General features: G+C 34.9%; 2 protein-coding genes across 4 annotated transcripts in view; one reads left to right on the top strand and one right to left on the bottom strand.

Moving 5' to 3' along the window:
* Positions 1-49: 49 nt before the first annotated feature.
* LOC114144250 (heterogeneous nuclear ribonucleoprotein L-like) lies at positions 50-18,139 on the bottom strand. The gene is made up of 13 exons (XM_028016859.1): positions 17,816-18,139; positions 9,502-9,608; positions 8,020-8,257; positions 7,237-7,322; positions 6,107-6,203; positions 5,910-5,982; positions 4,615-4,674; positions 4,280-4,512; positions 3,217-3,338; positions 2,751-2,949; positions 2,598-2,655; positions 1,573-1,671; positions 50-1,473 (listed from the first exon to the last, which is right to left on the bottom strand). Exons 1-13 carry the CDS (start codon positions 18,014-18,016, stop codon positions 1,418-1,420), a joined length of 1,629 nt encoding a protein of 542 aa, XP_027872660.1. The 5' UTR covers positions 18,017-18,139; the 3' UTR covers positions 50-1,417.
* The window catches only part of LOC114144247 (apoptosis-stimulating of p53 protein 2-like), an 18,679-nt gene continuing 15,961 nt past the window's right edge, over positions 17,840-20,557 (top strand). For all 3 annotated transcript variants that reach the window (XM_028016854.1, XM_028016855.1, XM_028016853.1), the window contains exon 1: positions 17,840-17,965. The gene's annotated coding sequence lies outside the window, so the exon portion shown is untranslated. The remainder of the gene's footprint in view (positions 17,966-20,557) is intronic.

Here is a 20,557-nt window from a genome sequence, read left to right as displayed (position 1 = left end):
CATAGTTTTTTTCTGATTATAATTGACAAATACACCTCTCAAATGATACTAAGACAATATATGTGTTTTATTTACATTTTAACAAAAAACATGCCAAAAATTATTTATACACTTCTCATTAATCAGTTATTCTGACTGGGATGCTCAAAAACTTCAGTAATATTTTTAAACCAGAAGAAACATAAAAATGGAGCTGATTAAGACAGACCTGTGGGCTTTATGAACAAAATTATTCTTAGATATTGAGATTTTAGCCTGCCCAGTTGTTCTGTTTTAGGGCGTCTTGTCACTTTAAATCAGAATAAGCTACTGCTGGCCACGCCCCAATCTCAACGTTTACATTCGCACATGAAAATGGCTGCCATCACGTGCGCAATTATACAACCATACATTTTTGAAAAGCAGAAAAAGACCCTCCTGCACAACCAACAAGAATACAACAAGTAGTTTGTGGACGGTAAGCCAACAACAAATTTACTGTGTACGCCATTTTACGACTACGTCGGTAAAACCAGCTAAGCGATCGTGCTGGAACTTAGCTTAGGTTGCTAGGCACCGGAGCTGGGGTTGCTAGGTAACGGCCCGTGGAATATTATTTAACATGAATGACTCTGTGGAATAATTTTTGGCTCAGCAGTAGCTTTTACATTTGGGCTTCATCTCAGTTAATTAAAAACCTAGATGACATCGAACAGGTCATTATTTATACATTTATAGTTTTATAAACAATAATAATATAAATAATAAATATTGATCACCAGTTCTAGTTTGCGTTGACTATTTTTGCTAGCGTCATATTTCGTAACCCAGGTATGCAGCAGAAAACATCTACAACCAAAGGAACAACAGAAAAGTTACACACTAAACCTGTTTAATCATAGAAACGTTGGCTGGGCCAACCTTTTTAAAATATGACAATGATACAATAATATTAAAGCCAGTATTGTTAACTGACCACTTCTTTCTCAGACTGGTTTGCCCTAAAAGCCCAACTCTTGTTGTTTTTGTGTTACTGTACAGAATCAAATGTTTCAGCTGTTATTTGTCCGTTCTTGTGTTTAAAACAGTTTTCGGCTGCAGCTTTTAGCCAGAGGATTATTTTTGTTGCTTCCTGCTGCCCTCAGTAGTAAAATAAATCACAAGCATTCTTTGCTCTCAGTTCAAATTCAAACATCCTTCAATGGTTTCTTCTGACATTTTGAAACGCTAATTCAAATCTGCAGCTGGTGAAAACAAGGTGTGACTTGAAACTGAAGTGTTGCTACTCTTCATCTATTGTTTTTAAAAAAAAAAAAATTATGTAGAAGCATGAAACATAAAACACTTCATAAATAAAACAAAGTCTTCATCCTTCTCAGGGTGAGAAGTTAAATATCTCTCCTGCAGGTGTGTTTGTGATAACCATCTAGATTCTGGGTCACAGGTGCGTGGAAGTTGAGAAGCAGAGTTTAATGGTGAAGGGGTTGGAGCTGCCTGCAAGTCAGAGAGAAACGGACGATTAAAACAACACGCCTCACAGTTAACAAAAAAAAAAAAGAAACGTTTATTTATTCTGATCTCTGTGCCACTTACCAGCTATTCTAAACTGGTGGTGGTTGAGCATGATCAAAGCTTCAACAGCAGCAGTTTTACAGTCAAACTCCAACAAACCAGAGAGAGTCTTAGAGCTGGCTGTAAAAGCAAGAGGAAAAAAGTCTGACTGTCACATATTTACAGCATTTTAGAGTGAGTACACTGCAAAAACACAAAATATTACCAATTATCTTTGCCCAGTTTCAATTAAAAATATCTTAGCACACTTGAAATAAGACAAGCAAGATATAGGAGCTTGGTTTAAGTCAGAAATTCTTTAAATTGTTGAAAATGTACAAGTTCAACTGGCAGGTTATTTCACTTATAGCACCGTATTTTTCCAATATTATAAGTGAAATAAACTACAACAGCATATTAGGGCCATTGTAGGCATAAAAAAGAAAGAGTATATTTACACCAAAAAACTGAGATTAATATCAGAAATGTTCTAGAAAAAGCATGGGAATTTCTGAGTTTGAAAAGTCAGAAATATGCCAGAAAAAAATCAAATGTTTAGAATAATTACAGAAATTCAAAAATTTCAGAGTATCAGAAGATGATTTTTTTTTACTTTTGGAACTCAGAAATTTCCACAATTTTTCTAGAAAACTTCTGAGATTAATCACAAAATGTTGGAAGTTTTTTCAAGAACATTTTCAAATTTTGTGGCTCAGAAAATTTCTTGTTTTTCTAGAAACTTTCTGAGATTAATCACAACATTTTGTTTTAGGTTTTTCAAGAAAATCTTCACCTTGTGGCTCAGAAAATTCCTTGTTTTTTGGTTGAAATTTACTCTTTTTTTTTTTTACCTACCTTTTGCCCTCAAGTGTCGCCATTATAACCTGCCAGTGGAGGTAATACATTTTCATGAATAGTAAGGAACATCACTTAAAACAAACTCCTTCACCTTGCTGAAAAGGGAGTTTTCTCATCGCAAGTGTGCTGAGATATTTGTAGCAGAAACTAGACCAAAATGACTTGGTAAGATTTTGAGTTTTTGCAGTGTATGAGTGCTTTTAACTCACGTTTGGCATCAAAGACCTTATACTTGGTGAAGGCAGGAGCGTTGTGTTCAGAACAGAACTGAAGGGAAACAGAGAGGAGAGATTTATGTCTTTTTTTGGTGAATAAAGGAAGTTTTTACTAATAAAAGCAGCGTTTGATCTGCTTGTCCTCACTTTTAGCAGCTGCTGCTGGTCGAGGGTGGGCGGGGCGTTGTAGAAGTGCAGCACAGCGGTGGGCGGCTGGATGATGTTTCTGTGGCTGTGCGTGGTGCTGAAGCGATTGTTCCTGGTCAGACTGAAGTCCAGGTAGCTGCTGCTGCCGTCGGCCAGTTCAAACACCTGACTGGGAATCACTGCCTGCTGCCTGGACACACTGGGAAGGGACAAACGGATGCCAAAACCAAAAAACAACCACTAGAAAACAGAAATAATAAGACGTTTTTTACTATTTTGTTCAATTTTAATCTTTAAAAGTCTTTTTAGGTGGAGCGGCTGAAATGGATGGTTGACTTTTCTACTTATATGAAGTAGAAATTATTATTCGGAGTATTTTAAAATCTATACATTGGTTTTGTACTTGGGTTGCTGTGACTCTGAGCCACAATCTCAGCCCTGAACCCTGGGCGGGTCTCGTTCTCACCAGACGTTTAGTTTCTTCCCGAACACCTTGGTGCCGTTGAGGTGGGTCACGGCGCGGTCCACTGCGTACTCATCCGCCATCTCCACCAGCGCCGTTCCAGGAATGCTCTTCATAAACTTCACCTGTAAACACCACCAGTCAGGGCCAGATAAAAACACTTTGTAAGGCTAAGATGTGAATAAGAACAGATAAATCAAAAATACAGATAAATAATATTTTTATAAATAAACATGGACTTCTAGGGCTGAAACAATAATCTTGTCAAAAAGATTCAAAATAGACATTTTCTAAATACTTTGTGGATTAGAGCTACTAGATTGTTTACAACAACTGCCTTCTCCCAGTGCTCCCAGTGCTAATTAGAAACAACGAATACATGATTGATTGACAGCACTAAGCCCCGCCTCCTGAGCTACTATTCGTCAGACAGTAATAGTAGCTCAGGAAGTAGATGGAGGAGATCGATCTTTTCACATACTATTTGTCTTGTATTACACTGTCAAAACATGGTGTTAGTTTTAACAAATATGTTAAAAAAAACAGATTTTTTAATATAAAAGTTAGAAACTGCATCTTTAATAGAAAAGCGACGGTGGGTTTCAGAAAGAGCAGGAGTTTTTAAAGAGACAGAGACCCAATTTCAAAGCGTTACGTTACGAAGTCGAATGGTTTTTAGGTCACGTTTGATATATGTAGCATTTTTAGTTATTTATTTTTGTTAGGTTTATTTGATGAGGATAGACACACATTAACAGAGAAAAACTGAATAAGACAGCAGTCCCATGCTTGGATCATAGTGTTTATAGCATAAGCTAATTTTCAACACTTGTCCCTAGAACAGTACATCTATAATCTTTTAAAAAGTGAAATTATAATAATACAAGATAATGTTGACTACAAACTTAAGTTACTCGATTGTGCTATAAGGCACTAAGTTGATGGGAAATACATGACACTGTCCCTTTAAGCACCGGTGAAACCCTGAAATTAATTAATTAAATTATGTTTATTTTGTTTGTCCCACTAAAAAGATGCTTAATAATAAATAAAAACTCAGACAGACCTTTTCCACGTTGCCGTAGAGACAGAAGAGGTTGAAGAGGCGGCTGCAGTTCATCTCGTTGGGATGGAGGCTGCTCACCATGGCGACGGCGCTGGAGCCCAGCAGGGCGGAGGGAAGGGTGGAGGAGAAGGTCTTTGGGACGAGCTGCTTGTAGGAAACCAGCTCCGGCACCGGCTCATGGCTTCTCCTGTACCGGCTGTTAGGAGGCAGCGGCAGCAGGGGGCAGTGAGGGCCTGCGAAGACGAGCAAAGATAACGAGGGATTTCAAACGAGGAGGAGGAGGAGGAGGAGGAGAAGGAAACGTTCAGGGAGGGAGGAAGAGCGAGAGTCGGTACCGTAGCCGTTGGATGGATGCTCTCCCAGGATGGCTTGACGCTGCCTTCCCTTCCCCCGATCTGAAACAAACAACAAGAGAAGCTTTTAAAGCTAAAGACAGGGAGCGCCGACATCACAAGGAGAGCACTGGTGGAAAAAATCCAGATTCTCCAAAACCTGAATCTTCAAAAGTTTGATTAATTGATGACATCGATTTCTCTCCCAGCCTGAGTTGAAAACGATGGACTATTATGACCAATGCAGAGAGAAGAAAAGAAGCGTAAATTTCCACACAAAACTCAGAAATTTTAAGATTAATTTAAAAAAATTCTAAAAATACTATGGAAATTTCTGAGTTTAAAAAGTTAAAAATTTGCTAGAAAATTTTTTTTTGAGATCAGTCTAGGATTTTTTCTACAAAGAAGAAAATTTCTGAGTTTGATAACTTTCAAATATTTTAGAAAAGTAATGAAAATTTCTGATTTGAAAAGACAAAAATATTCAAAAACTAAAGATTAATTGACTAAATCAATTAATCACCCAACACTGGTTGTAACTATGATAGAATACTAAGGCCATTGTAAATAGTAAAAGAAAACATTTCTACCAAGAAAATAAGAAATTTTAACATTAATCTCAGACATTTAAAAAAATTGCTAGGAAATTTAAAAAAAATTTGAGCTTATTCTCAAAAATTTTCTAAAAAAAACTTGAATATTTCGGAGTGTGAAAAGTCAAAAATTTTCTGGAAAAGATTTTTGAGAATGAGCTCAGAAATATATTAAAAAACATTAAAATGTATCATTATTTATTTATACTTTTGACTTTTGAAACCCAGGAATTTCTAAGCTATTTTCCTGGAATATTTCTGAGATTAATTTGAAAATTTCTGAATTTTTTTTCTAGCAGATATTTGACTTTTCAAACTAAGAAATTTCCTTCAGACTTTGTTGGCAGTAATGTACTCTTTTTTTTAAAATCTAAAATGCAATGCTCCTAATACGCCATCATCTATACTGTAACTGATCACAGGCGGCACAAACAGGAAGTTGCGATTCCACATTATTTTTAATTACTGAAATGATTAAAAATAATAAAACTTTTGAACTATTTGTTGACATTACAAACACACAGAGAGCGAAGTAAACAAGACTGAAATATCACTACTTATGCACTACTTCAGTTATCAAACCAAACTAGATACATTTCTGCATACTCACAGAAAATGACAGCAGCCACGTGTGTGGGGGTGCGTGTGTGTATGTATAAGTGTGTGTGTGTGTGTGTGTGTGAGCAGAACCTGAAGCTGTCCTACCTCGGTGCAGGAGGAAGGGTTTGGTGTAATCCCAGCTGGAGGTGTCATTGCGGACGACGTTCAGTCTGTTGGGCTGCAGGGGGCGACAGAGCACAGCACCTCTGCGTGGGTGTGTGTGCGTGGGCTTAAGGATGAGGATGCATGCATGTGTGTACACCAGGGCGCGTGTCTGCTGGACAGTGTGTGAGTGTGTTTACCCGAGCATACTCAATCTTCAGCGTGCAGCAGCCGGAGTAAATGTCTGCTCCATTTAGAGCCATTTTGGCTTTCTGAGCGTCTTCCACGGATTGAAATGTTGAGTCATTTGTTAAGGATGACTCAGCAGAACGACAAGCAGCCAATCGGGAAACAGCCATTTGAGTTGCTGGTGTTTATGTTTTTTTTTTTGTTGGTTTGTTTTTGTGCTTATTTTGACACAACAGCAACACCAAAACAATTTTTTTTTGTTTCTGGTTGATATGGAAACCATGCTAAGTGAGTGAACCAAACGGTGTGACTGTGTCATTACCGTGTTGTTTCCCACACAGAGATCAACGATGAAAATGGTACCTCCTAACTATAGCCCATATAGCAAAAACACGCTGTAGGTGCTTAAAAAACAAATATAAAACATATAAAACTGGTTTAGCTGTTAACTCCCTGCAATAAAGGTTGTCTGTGATTCATGACAAAAAGAGAAAATAAAAAAAATAAAAAATTAGAGTTTGGTCAGGGCCTTCTCTAACTTTTTGGGGGCCCGGAGCGGGATGTAGTTTTGGGCCCCCCATGTTTATCAAGCCACAATGACGAGATTCCAAACACTTTAGATAATCCTCAAAAATGCCACAAAATATTAAATTCTACAAGCAAAACAAGTGACAGTTAAAATTAAACAAATTTAGGTGAATTAAATTGATATAAAGCTATAATGCAAAAAGAACAGTAATCCATTATACATCAATAAAAAATGTTTTGAGTACAGATTGTTCATTCACATGTGACAGTGGGGTCCAAACGTTTTACCATGAGGGCCAAAGCACTTTTTGACCACAAAATTATTTTTTTTTCTAACATTTTTAAAACAAACCATTATTGCATTTTTTTAAATGTTAGCTGCTCAAAAATAATCGAAACAATTTCAGCTATATTAAAATGAATAAGTTGAAAGCCCCTGGGATTCAAAAATTGTACGTTATTTTATAATATTTTTAAAACAAACCTTTGGTGCATTTAAAAAAAAATTATTTTAGTTGCTCAGTAGTAATCTAAAGTGATAGAACTTCTATATTATTGAAATAAACACAATGATGTCATGTTAAGACTGATGATAACGTGATCATAAGGATATTCCACCATGGCCTGAATGCCGTTGCGTTTGAAGATGACGATGCGCTGGACATTACCCACAGGGTTGCACACAGTGTACAAAACATCCTGTAAAAACACACAAAAAAACCCACACTTAAACTGTTTACTTAACAAAAAACACACATTTAAAGTTTGTCACCAAGTTTTCTTCATGTAAATCAAATGAATTTGAGTCGTTTTTTTAGTCATATGACTAAACAACCATCGTTCTTTTGATCCAACTAAATATTTGGCAACTATTTTTCACATTTATGTTCAATACACTGCAAAAACACAAAATCTTATCAAGTATTCTACCTCTAGTTTCTTGTGCAAATATCTTAGCACAGTTAAGAAGACAAAACTTACTTATAAGTAACTTTTCAGCAAGATATAGGAGTTTGTTTTCAGCCAATAATTCCCAATACTGATGAAAAAGTGCTAGCTGCCAGAATATTGAGAAAAAAGTTCAAAGTTAAATAATCTACCAGTGGGTCTAATACTTTTTATCAATATTCAAGAATTATTTAATGCTGAAAAATTAGTTGTAAATTAATTTTATCTTATTTTAAGTGTACTAATATATTTGCACTAGAAACTAGAATAAAAATTCTTTGTAAGATTTTGTGTTTTTGCAGTTTTGTGGCAGCCATTATACAGTGCATACAGCGTTAAAACCAGCTACATATGTTGCATCAATTATGCGTTTTTTAGATATTTTAATTCATTAAAGGATAATCTAAACCAAATTTGGTTAAATATAAGGAACACTTGAGCCACTCACAGTGCTGATGGGGTACAGCGGGTTCTGGATGGACAGCAGCAGAACCTTGTTTTTGCTGGTCGGGTCGTCTGAGTTGGTGGGTCGCGTGATTCTCTGGCTGGTGGAGAAGTTGAAGAAGGCCTGCTGGTTGGCGATGAAGACGGGCTCGCTGCCTCCGCTCCTCACGCATCGCTCTGCGCTCTCCAAGCTGTCGAACTCCACCAGAGCCTGACGCTTGAAGGGCATCATCATCACATAACTGAGGGGGGAAAACAGACGGTAAAACACAGACAAACTGGTTCTGTCCACTCAGAAACAGGCAATTTGTTCAGCAAATATTTATCTATAAAACATCTTTAAAATGCTTTATGTCAAGAGCTGGGTACTAACTAGTTACATTTACATTAGTACTGTTTTGGGAAAATTTACTTTATTAAGTAAAATATTTTACTTTCACTTGTAAAATAACTGCACTGCAAAAACACAAAATCTTACCAAGTATCTTTGGTTAGTTTCTATTGTAAATATGTCAGTACTGTACACTTAAGAAGACAAAAATAACTTAAAAGTAACTTTTCAGCAAAATATAGGAGCTTGTTTTGAGTCAATAATTCCTTAATATTGATGAAAATTTGCTGGTTCCACTGGTAGATTATTCCACTTATAGCAATCTACTTTTCCTGTGTTATAGATGAAATAGTCTGCCAATGGAAATAACACTTTTTCATCAATACTAAGGATTTATGTACTTAAACTGAAAAATACTGAAAAGTTACTTATATACTTGTGTCTTATTTTAAGTGTAATAAAATATTTGCATGAGGAACTAAACTGGCAAGATTAAGCATTTCTATTAAGTAATAAGTATTAATGTGAGATCTAGATCTCAACGGGGTTTACCTGATTAAATAAATAAAGAAGAAAAAATTACCTATAAAACCTACACCAAACTATAACTTCACAAGATGCGCATTTTTTGTTATTTTTGTTGTTCGAGTTTTCATAAGATTTCTACTTTGTTCTCCTATTATAATTATTATTCTTGCATTATTTCAACTTTAATATTGTATTCTCGTGATTATGAATAAAAAGTCACAGCCTGATTAATATTCCGATTCAGAGCGGACCTGAATTTAAAGTCCAGATGAAAACAAGCTTTTAAACACTTTGAGCTGTGGAAACCAAAGGAGTACATTATTTTTTTAAAAAGTCCAGATTTTCCAAAAATCTGTATTTTTGTGGTTTTTTTTCTTAAAAAACAAAAATTTGATTAATCGATAAAGTTGATTCATCAGCCAGCCCTAATGACAGTTAAAGGATTAATCAGTAAGAAGCTCTGTCTCTAAACAGTTTAGCTTGAGATGAATTTAAGCAATAAAACTAATTTAATTAGATGTTTTCTCTAAATTATCCATCCCTGTTTAGTGACATGTTCATATAGTACGTTAGTGGACTGGATAAAAATGAGTTAAGGCAATAATAAATTTAAAAGTTAAACTCTACCATATGGTGCCAAACTTTTCAAGCACTTCCACCAGGTCGGCCTCCACCACGGCGTCACACAATCCTCGGACATGAACGACGGGCGAAGGGGGGATGAGGTGACTGTCCTTCACAAAGGATTAAAAAGAAATAAGTTGCATTTATAAGGAATCAGACATGCAGATAATATGGGACAACAGCTAAAGATGAACAATGATGTGAAGTAGATTTAGCATGTTAGCATTTTCATGACGACGACAATGCAGCCATAAAATCTGGAATCATTTATTTCCACAGAAATAATTCTGTTAGAAAAAAGTGAAAATGAGATTGCTACGGATGTTTGTCAGTTTATAAAGGTGAAAGAGAAACAAAAGATGAAAAAGAAGCAGAACAACACAGAGGAAATACTTTAATGTCAGAGTTAAGGTAAAGAGTACACTGCAAAAACAAACACTACTAAGTATTTTTTGTCTTGTTACTACTGCAAATGTCTTAGTACAAATGAAATAAGACAAATCTAACTTACAATTAACTTTTCAACAAGAAGTATTAGATTGTCTTGAGTCAATAATTCTTTAATATTGATGAACAGTATTTGTTCCACTGGCTGATTTTTCGACTTATTACTTTTTTCCAATAATCTGGCAGCAAAACAATATTGGGAGTATTGATTAAAACAATTTCCTACATCTTGCTGTAAAATTACTTGTAAAATAGATTTGTCTTATTTCAATTGTAATAAGCTATTTGCACAAGAAATTAGAGCAAAAATGCTCTCGCATAAATTCTAAACCAAACTTCCCAAATGTTAGTTGGATCAATAAAGCTATTAATATATTTTTCACTTAAAACAAAATTTTTTTCCCCATTTTATACGTGAAATAATCTGCCAATGGAACTAGGACATTTTTATTAATATTAAGAAATTATTTACATAAAACCAGCGCCTCTTTCTTGCTGAAAAGTGTACTAAGATATTTGTACTGGAAACCAGAAAAAAAAAAAGCTTGATAAAATGTTGTGTTTTTATAGTGTAGGTGAAAGCCACAAAGCTGCCATGGAGGCCGACTGCATGTTGTGCTGCAGCCGAAATGTGAAAACCTCACGTCAAAGGTCTAATGAAAACTCTGCACAAGATCGAAAATACAACAGAAAGGCTGGAGGACAATGTAGTAACCCGCCCCACCTCCATAACCACACACACACACACACACACACACACACACACACACACACACACACACACACACACACACACACACACACACCTTTGATTTAACTCAGTGATCTGAGGAAGGCTGAGAAACTCTTGGTGTGAACAGCTATCAAATCACTTCTGCCCATCTGTTCATCAAGAACACTGACAACTGAAAACTACGATTGCACAACAATGCACGTCTTATTAATCAGAAACAGGGCAGGCTTAGAGCAGCAAGCCTATAAAAACTAAACAAAAAGTATGCACAGTCCCATATCTGTTAGTAAAACTGGCCACAGAAGATAAAACAGGAAGTGATTGAGACGTTAGTTTTTTCATTTTAAGACGCAGTTAGCAACAACTGAGATTAAACTTTTGTTCAATGACTCTTCTCTCTTCAGCTGATTCTACTGCAAACATATTTCACTTCCAGATTCCTCAGACAGATTCACTTCATGTTTTACCAGCTTTCAGCAAAGGTTCAGGGCGTGCCTGTCGTTTCTGAAACTTGCTTAAATAAGTAAAGTGCTGCCGTATGCAACACAAAATCTTACCAATAATTTTGATCTATTTTATGGTGCAAATATCTTAGTACACTTTAAATAAGGCAAAATTAACATACATGTAACTTTTCAGCAGATAAGAACTTTTTTGAGTCAATAATTCCTTAATATTGATTCCATTTATTTCAATTATAACATGGTAAAAATGTTATAAGTGAAATAATCTGACAATGGAACAATGTTTTCATCAATAGAACCAATAGACTTAATACAAGCTCTTATTTCCTGCTGAAAAGTCACATGAAAGTTAGTTTTCAGATTTTTTTTTTAGCACACTTATCTATTTGCACTAGAAACTAGACCAACAATTCTTGGTAAGACTTGGTGTTTTTACAGTGTGGTTCAAACATATAAAAAGAAAAGAAATCTGCCATAAAATGCTCTGTGGTTTGATATCTTCCTTCACACACTCTTGAAGTTTTGCTTTATCTTGTCGTTTTAAAGATCTCTGAATATTAAGAACTGATCAGTAGACCAAAATTACTTGGTAAGATTTTGTGTTTTTGCAGTGTATTTGAGCCGACTGAAGCTCAAATGATCCCAGTTGAGGCGTTTTAGCTAAAAGTTAGTTTGGTAATGAAGTGGAGCTAATATGCTAACAAACATCAAGGTAAGAACAAATAAAAAAAAGTCTGATGCAACATTGTGAAAAATAAAAAGACTAATGGAACTAAAATCTGCTTCTTAAAAGAAACCATCTAATGAACATTATTTATACTCATTACAAATAAAAATCTAACAAAACCAAAAATAAGGTAAAGTATGCATTCAAGTGGTACTTTTATGGCTTTTTGCACAACACGACCTGTAGTGAAAATATACATCTATAAACTTAATAGTTTATAGCTTGTTTTAAGTTTTGTGAACTTTAAGAGAATCACAGAATGAATGTGTGGAAGTCTTTAAAGTTGTAAAATAACTTCAGGTTTGTGCAGAGCATCAAGCATCTGAATGTAACACTGAGTCAGAATGAGGATGGCTGCAAGCGGAAACACCTTCTGCACGGTGGCGCGGCCGACAAACAGAAGATCCTCACTGTCTTTGTCAGAAGGAGGTTATGCAAGCATGTGGGTTTTGCAGCCTGACCTTTTCTGCAGCTTGCCGAGGCTGAAGGTTCAGATTGAGCTGATTGTCGTTTAGTGAAGCCGAGCTTTTTTGTTTCGACGCCTGAAGTCTGCAGACCAGACAATGCAGACAATAACGCTCTCCCACAAAAAAGCCCAAATCATTTCTTGTATGAGAATAAGTACATGTGATTAAATAAATGTCACCGTTAGTAGGAAATTTTTAGTGGCATGTGTGTTTGTAATTATTTTCATGTGCTTGTACTTCATCGTAGTCTTATAATTCCTAAATAAACATTTCCTTCAGTACATTTTGTTCTAATGTTTGTGCCCAGATCTATTTATAATTCCTTCCTTTGCTGAGAAAAATAATAATAATTGAAAAAAGGCGATAAACGTTGCAAACGAAGCAGAAAATGCATGAAAACTCGCAGGTTGTTAGTGAATGGCGCACAGTTTGCTGGACGTGTTGAAACTCTAAATTAGCAGCTTGTTGTTTTTTGGCACAACAACAGAAAATGTTGAAAACTTTCAACTGAAAACACAAAAAATGAAATCAACAACAATTGACTGATTGATTGTAATTGCAACAAACACAATTGTATTCCAATATAAATCTGACTGTATTTTACTGAATTTAATGAATTACAATTAATTTGGATTAGGGCTGGATCAGATTAATCGTGATTAATCAATTATTGAAATGGCCTTCAACTGAATTAGCAATCGATTAATCGTTAACTGGAGTACACAGAGAGAAAAAGAGGCAATTTACTGAAAAAACTGTAGTTATAACAGACAGATACTGTAGATCACTAAAGAAATCTTCTATTGCAATTTAGGCAATAAAATGTTTATTACATAAAAGTGAGTTTAATATTTTTTTTGCATTTTTATGTAGTTCTAATGTTGCAAAAAAAGTTTAAGTGGTTAAAAGAAAAATGACAAAATTTGGGAATTTTCTGTTATCCGATTAATCGATCAATCGTCAGAATAATTGATAGATTAATTGATACTTAAATAATCATTAGTTACAGCATCACCTCCATAGTATAATCTTTAATCAACCACTAATCTGTCTGTCTATTGAATTTATATCCAAATCTGATTTTGTTTAACTGAATTAAATGTATTTCGATTACAAACCGAAGAGCTTTTTAGATATAACCACGCATAGATGTGCCAAAGTGACCACAAGTCAGTTACCAACAGCTAAACACAAAGAAGTACACAAATAAAAAAATTTAAATTTCATATTCAATGCTACTTTTCTCCTTAGACTGCAGACTGTGTTGAAAATCCATGAAGAATCTTCATTCACACATAAATATAATCAAAAGTTATTTCATAAGCTTTCTCTTTTCCTTTGAGAGATGTATTGTTATTTCTACCAAGGTAGACAAACACACTACAAAAACAAAAAATCTTATTTTTGATCTAGTTTCTATTGCAAATATCTTAGTACACTTGGAATAAGGCAAAATAACTTAAAAGTAACTTTTTAGCAAGATAGGTGCTTGATGTAAGTCAATAATTCCTTAATATTGATGAAAAAGTACTACGGTGGTTTCACTGCCAGATTATAATAGGAAAAAATATCTTGTTAGAAGTGAAATAATCCACCAACAGAACAAGTACTTCTTTCTCCATGTTTTAAGTTTATTGACTTAAATCAAGCTCCTATATCTTGCTGAAAAGTTACTTTTATGTCAGTTTTTTTCATATTCCAAGGGTACTAAGATATTTGAACTAGAAATTATACCAAACATTTTGTGTTTTTACAGTGCAGTTTGCCTGATATTTTTGGACCGTACCACCAGAAACAACAACAACAGCGCGCGCCCTCAACTGTTCTCACGCCGGTTACCATAGCAACACCAACAGTTAGTCGTTCACCTGCTTGCGAGCAGCCGGGGAATAGACAGAGACATAATGGAATTCCGTCGCCATGGTTACTGTCCCTCTCTCTGTGCAGACACACACATGCTGCTCCGTCGCCGTGGAGACCAGGCCTCAGTCGGTGGAGGGAAGGTTGTGCGTCTTTATTTAGCCTGTGTTTGCACGCCGGGGAGGTGTTGTGTTACGCGTAGCATCCTTCCTGTCGGCTCACGTCTGATACGTTCTTCTTCTGGTCCCACTGGCGGGATTAAACCGACGGCGTGGAAATGATGTAACCATCACAACAATATGTGATTTATTTGATTGTCTATGTTGGCAGCTGCATTGGTTATACTTTTAATAAGTTTAAAGGGAGTCACCAGTGCAGGACTCCAAAGGGTGATCAATTTCTCAACAGTGCACCTAAAAAAAATACTTGAGGTCAAACCAGTGTGACCAGTTATTCAAGTAAAAAGATCATCAGGTGAGATGTGAGGTGATTAACAAGTTTAACACTGCCTGCAACAAAAACTTCCTTTCACAAACTTTATGTCCGAAGTAATTATTTATAAGAAAAATGACTTGAATCTCAGTTTGAAATGTTAAAATCTAAATTTTTACCATTATTTTATCTTATAAAGTTAGATTTTCAACTAATTTGAAGCACTTTGAACACTTTTTCAGTGAGTAACTGGATTTACACAATTCTACATAAACTTGTTTATGATTATTAGATTGTTTACAAGGAAATATTTCTGTTATGCAGGTGAAAGTTTTGGTGCTCCTGTCTTTCCTACTGGTGCACCTGCAAAAAAACGTTAGGCGCACCAGCATAACCAGTGCAAAAAAAAATTATTTTACAGCCTTGTTGTGAAATCAAAGCGTGTCACAACAGTTACATTTTACGATTACAACAGGAGTGAACCCTTGAAAATATATGGCCATTTTAAAATAATTCTTGAAAACACAAAATGGGATGAAAGCAAAACCAATGAAACTTGATGGATGGATGGATGGATGGATGGATGGATGGATGGATGGATGGATGGATGGATGGATGGATGGATGGATGGATGGATGGATGGATGGATGGATGGATGGATGGATGGATGGTCAGTCCTGTTGAGTTTAATCATCTGAATTTAAACAAATCAAAAATAAAAGGGTTTCTGTGAGTTTCGCCAACTCAAATTTAAGACTTTTTAAGAGCATGTGGGTCAAATTTAAGACTTACTGTATATCACAACAGAAATGTACAAAAAAAAAATCTGTTTTCTATTTTTCAAGGGACCAAAGTTGTGAAATTTCTGGGGGTCTTTTTTGCTACTTTTAGCAGCAGCTTTGTGCTTCTCATAGCCTTAGCCCCCAAAGTGTCGTGCTTCATTGCACAGAATGCGCCTAGCATTATACGAGTTAGCAACAGAAGCTAGCCAGTGGCGGAGACAAACGTTGTCCAGTCAACTCTTGGTAAATTTTCACTATCTAGATGTCTAGATAAATTTACACTATATGCAATATCTAACGAGAAAGATGTTACATTAGCAAGCAAGTATTAGCATTTTTTGAGACAGTGAAGCTGTCTCAAATTTTTGCCTCGTAGAAAAGTCTGGCAACGAATATACAAGATTAAATAGTCCTGCCACATTGAACTTTAACAGCTGTGATAATGTATTTAAGTCTAACTAACGTTTGCTTGAATGAATTTAAGAAATTTTAAGGCCTTAATTTTAGATACGTCAATTTTAAAGGATGTTCAGATGCCCTGAAAAATATTTGTTCTAATCTCAGCTGACCAAGATTACTATGATTTGATGTTAATCAGTAAAAAAAAAAAGTTGATATGCTTTTGTTAAATTCAGGGCATGTAGATATCTAGTTTTAGTGGTAAGGTGCACGCAGGGTAAGCTTTAAGTTATAGTGGCATAAGATTCTGACCTACATCACCTGGCTGACCCACAAACATGAACAAAACCCACAGAGAACCATGAGAAACAGCGAGTCTGCTCTGCTAGGCTGCATGCACCTACAACCAATCTGAGCCCTAACAGGGTCACACACGGAGACCTTCCTGTGAAAAGTGGCTGCATTAAGTCCAGTTGTGTACGTAGAGATACGACCTTACTTCCTGCTGAGGGCAGACATTTCCTGCCACAGCCACGTTCTCACTGAGATGTTACTTTGCCCTCCTCATAATAAAGACTCAGAGCTTAAAATGACTTGCACTGAAGAACAGAAATAAGCAGATTAATTTATAGACACTCACACATCTAAGCCCTTATTTTAAAAACATCTTTGCAAATAAATTTGACCTCAGAGACTCAACTGAGGTCTAACATTGAGTAGTCAATGTACAAGAGTGCTGCATTTCACCAGAGCTCTGGAAAGAAATTAAGACCCCTTAAAATGATCAGTTTCTCTAATTTTACTCTTTATAGGTATATGTTTGTGTAAAAAGAACCTTGTTCTTTTATTCTAGAAATTACAAGCAAAACTTTTGTATTTATTTGCAGAAAATGAGAAATGGTCAAAATAAGGAGGAAGGTTCTTGAGTATTCAACTTGTTAACTTGAATATTAACAAGTTAATATTCATTTAGAAACAACTATATTAACATTTTAGCTATGGAAGAGTTCAGAAATCAATATTTGGTGGAATAACCAGGAGGTTTTCAATGGGCTTCAGTGCAGTGGGCTCTTCATTTAGTCCAGAGCTGTAAATATAAGAGCTGAACCTTCAGATTCACATGAAGATAGTTACAAAGTCGGCCTTTTGTCACCTGAAAAACATTTCTAACATTTCTCAGCGAGATGTAGAGAAACTCATGCATGAGTTTATATTTAGTCACTTTCAGCTTCTAAGCACTTTAAATCTGGAACAAACTTCCAGAAAACTGCAAAACAGTCAAAACACTGAGTTCCTTTAAATCTAGATTAAAATCTACACTCTGAGTCGCTTTTGATTAATAATAAGTGAAACATTGATGTTGATAAAATGTAATTTATGTTAACAGTTTCACAAATGGTGAATGCACGATGTGCTTATGATGCTTTTTTGATGCCTTGTTGTTGAAAACGCGCCACACAAATAAACGTATATTTTTCATATTCTTCCAGAGTGCAAGATGTTCTTATCTCATTTTTTGTATGGTTTATGGTTATTGTAGTGATTTTTATATTTATTCTATAAACTTAATCTTCAAGTCTGCTTAAATGTAGAATTGTAAAAGAGTCCTTGAGCCAAATAAAACGTAATTTCGCTCTGTGTTCATTGAAAGTTGACGCCTGAATGACAAATAAAAGTCAAAGTCAGAATCATTTTCCCTTGGCTTCACCCAGTGTGACACTTTCTGCTACAAAGTTGTACACTTTGTGCCTTTCGTGTATTGTTTTTTTTTTATCTTTAACATTTCAAAGCTATTTAGCGGACCTTTTCTCCTTAAGTAAAAAAACATAAAAATCAGATAAAGGTGCAAACAGTTTTCGCATGAGTGACAAAAGTCATCCTAAGGTAATGGTTCTAAATTTGTGTGAGAAATAAGCCTCGTTAAAAACAAAATCAGAGGAAGATGTCGTTCTTCTTACATAATGTTTTAATTTTTTTCCCGGTTTAATATATTTTTTTTAACCAACCTTCCTCCTTCGGCTCCTGCTGTCGTAGCATCCGCTCCCCGCTGCATCCTCCTCGGCGGAGCCCGTTTCTTCCTCCTTCTCTTCACCTTCCTCCAGATCCCTGGCATCGGCCTCCTCCTCTTCCTCCGTCCGGGGTCGTTTGGCTGAACGGTAAAATCCTCCTTCTCCTCCTTCTCCTCCTCCTGACTCCTTCTCCTCCATCGGAGACAAACAGTGAAAGCGCAGATTGCAGAGAAGGAGACGACGAGCGATGACACCTGCTGTCTCTCTCTGTCTGTTTGTCTCGTTGCGTCTCTCTGCCTGCAGAGCCCCGGTTACTTTTCTGCAAAGATAGTTAATGAAGAAAGATGTCTTACTCTGTTACCGTTCCGAGCGCAGGGGTTATCGTTCATGTTTACCTTTTCAGTTCGTATTAGTTCTGATTATGTCTACAAGAATTCTGTAAAATAATATTTGTTTACTAGATGGAATAAAGAAGGAATAAAAATGCTGATTATAAAATTGTAAACGGGAAAAAAATATATTGGTGTTTCTTCTGGGTATTGATGAGATTGGTATGACCATTGGAGACAAGAGTAAATTTTCACCAAAGTACAAAAAAAGTGTTAATATAATTTTGTTTGCTAGAAAACAACTTGGAAATTTCTGAGTTTTAAAAATCAAAAATGTTTTAGATCAATCTCAGAAATTTTCTTTAAAAAAAAACAACAACAAAAAAACATGGACATTTTTGATTTCAAAGTTTCTGAAATTTCTTGGCGAAGGTTTTCTAGCAAATTTCAGAGATTAATATAAAAATATCCAAGCTTTTTATGGCAAGTTTGTGCTTTTCCAAACTCAGAGATTTACTTATTTTTCTAGCAAGTTTCAGAGATTGATCTAAAAATTTCCAAGTGTTTTGGTAGAAAGTTACTCCTTCTTTATATGTACCTTGACACGACACAGTCTGGAGAAGTTTGAAATGAGAACTTGTGATAATATAGAATTAAAATATCCTTACTGTCCCACTATGTGGAAATTCAGGTGTGACATCAGCAAGTCAAAGGTAACTGGGAACATGCATATACAATTATTTATTTATTTATTTGTTTGTTTGTTTGACTGGGAAAACGCAGACAAACACAGCAACAACAGCTGTCACCAGCTGATGCGTTTCACAAAGAAAGACTCATTCTTACAGCTAAAGTTAATTCACAGCTGCAAAAAGGTAAAAATATGAACAAAAGGCTATAGAGTAAGAGCAAATTTACATCAGCCAAGAAATAATAATGCACCGCTATTAAAAATAACATAATAATGTGAAAAGAAATGCAGTTGAGTGGATATACAATGTGTGTATAAATATGTGCATAAAATACAACAAACTATTTACAAAATGTGGGGAAAAAATTGCAAAAGTACCAACAGGGCTATTCTATTCTATTCTATTCTATCTTTTCTCAGCGGCTTTTATCTGTCTGCATTGAGGTCATGGTTACCACAGCAACAAGACACCTGTTAAACTGCACCTTTTCTGCAGAATGCATGCACCAAATTGTCAGAAAACATCCTTTTTTTAGAACTAGTGTTTACAAAAAACTTTCTTTCAATTTCTGACATTTTTTTTTACTTCTACATGATTCCTGAAACACAGACAGGACCTGTTGGGTAACATAATGTTTTACACCATACAGAGAAACTAATTACAGTAAAAATAGGTTTTAAACAGAGTGCCTTGAATCATATTGTAGCTATTATTATTTAAATTAAACCCAGCTACTCATTTCCTTTAATTTTTAAAATCTGGGTTTGCTAGTTTTATTAACTGTAGTTTTTGTTATAGTATACTTTTTGTGTTTTTATATATTTGTACACCTGATTTTCCCCACTGTGGAAAAATACTTTTATTCTGTTATATATTGTTCTGTTTTGGTTTATTTAACTTTCTCCTGTGGAAGATGTATTAGTTGATTTGTTTCAGATTTAATTATGTTTCATGGCAGATCTTTAGATGAGTTACAGTTAAAATGCACCAAGTGATACATCTTAATAAATATTAATCTTTGTTTTCCAGTGTTTTTATGTTTAACTCAAAAAGTCACATCTTTATGTCTAAACCAATGTTGTTTATTTATACAGCAGTGAAAAGTATTTGCCCTGTTAGCAATTTCTTGCTCTTAATTTTTTTACACTTTAATGTTTCAGGTAAAAAAAAAAATAGACAAAAATATCAATAAATACAAACAACTTTGAATTTATAACTCTGAATTTTTATTCAGTGAAATTATTGTAAACCTTTTGAATTTGACTTAATTTTTAGTTTTGTTGAATAAGTGACAAAAAATAAATGCATTCAAAATCACAGTTGATTTATCTGTTGTTTTAATATATTTAAGCTTCAAAATTTATTCAGGAATGAAACTCATCTAAAAATAAAACCAAATTCTGGGTTTCAAGACATTAATGAACAAATCTTTGTTATATTGTACATACTACAAACAGCAGTACTAATAAGAGTGGTAGTGTATTTTTAAATTAAATACTTTTAAATAGTAAATATTTGTAATATTCCTATCCTTATTATTATTATTGTTGTTGTTGTTGTTGTTGTTGTTGTTGTTGTCAGTAATTAATTTTCAGTTTTGTTGTGTTAGTTACGAAAAAGTAAATTCAAAATCAGAGTTAATTTATCATCTATCTGTTGTTTTAAGCTTTGAAGCTATTTAAGCTTCAAATTTCATTGAGGAATGTTTATTATTATTA

Source organism: Xiphophorus couchianus, chromosome 5 (genome assembly GCF_001444195.1).
Source record: "Xiphophorus couchianus chromosome 5, X_couchianus-1.0, whole genome shotgun sequence".
NCBI lineage: Eukaryota > Metazoa > Chordata > Actinopteri > Cyprinodontiformes > Poeciliidae > Xiphophorus > Xiphophorus couchianus.
Note: the sequence above shows the minus strand (reverse complement) of the source record. Positions and strands in the feature narration are given on the sequence as shown.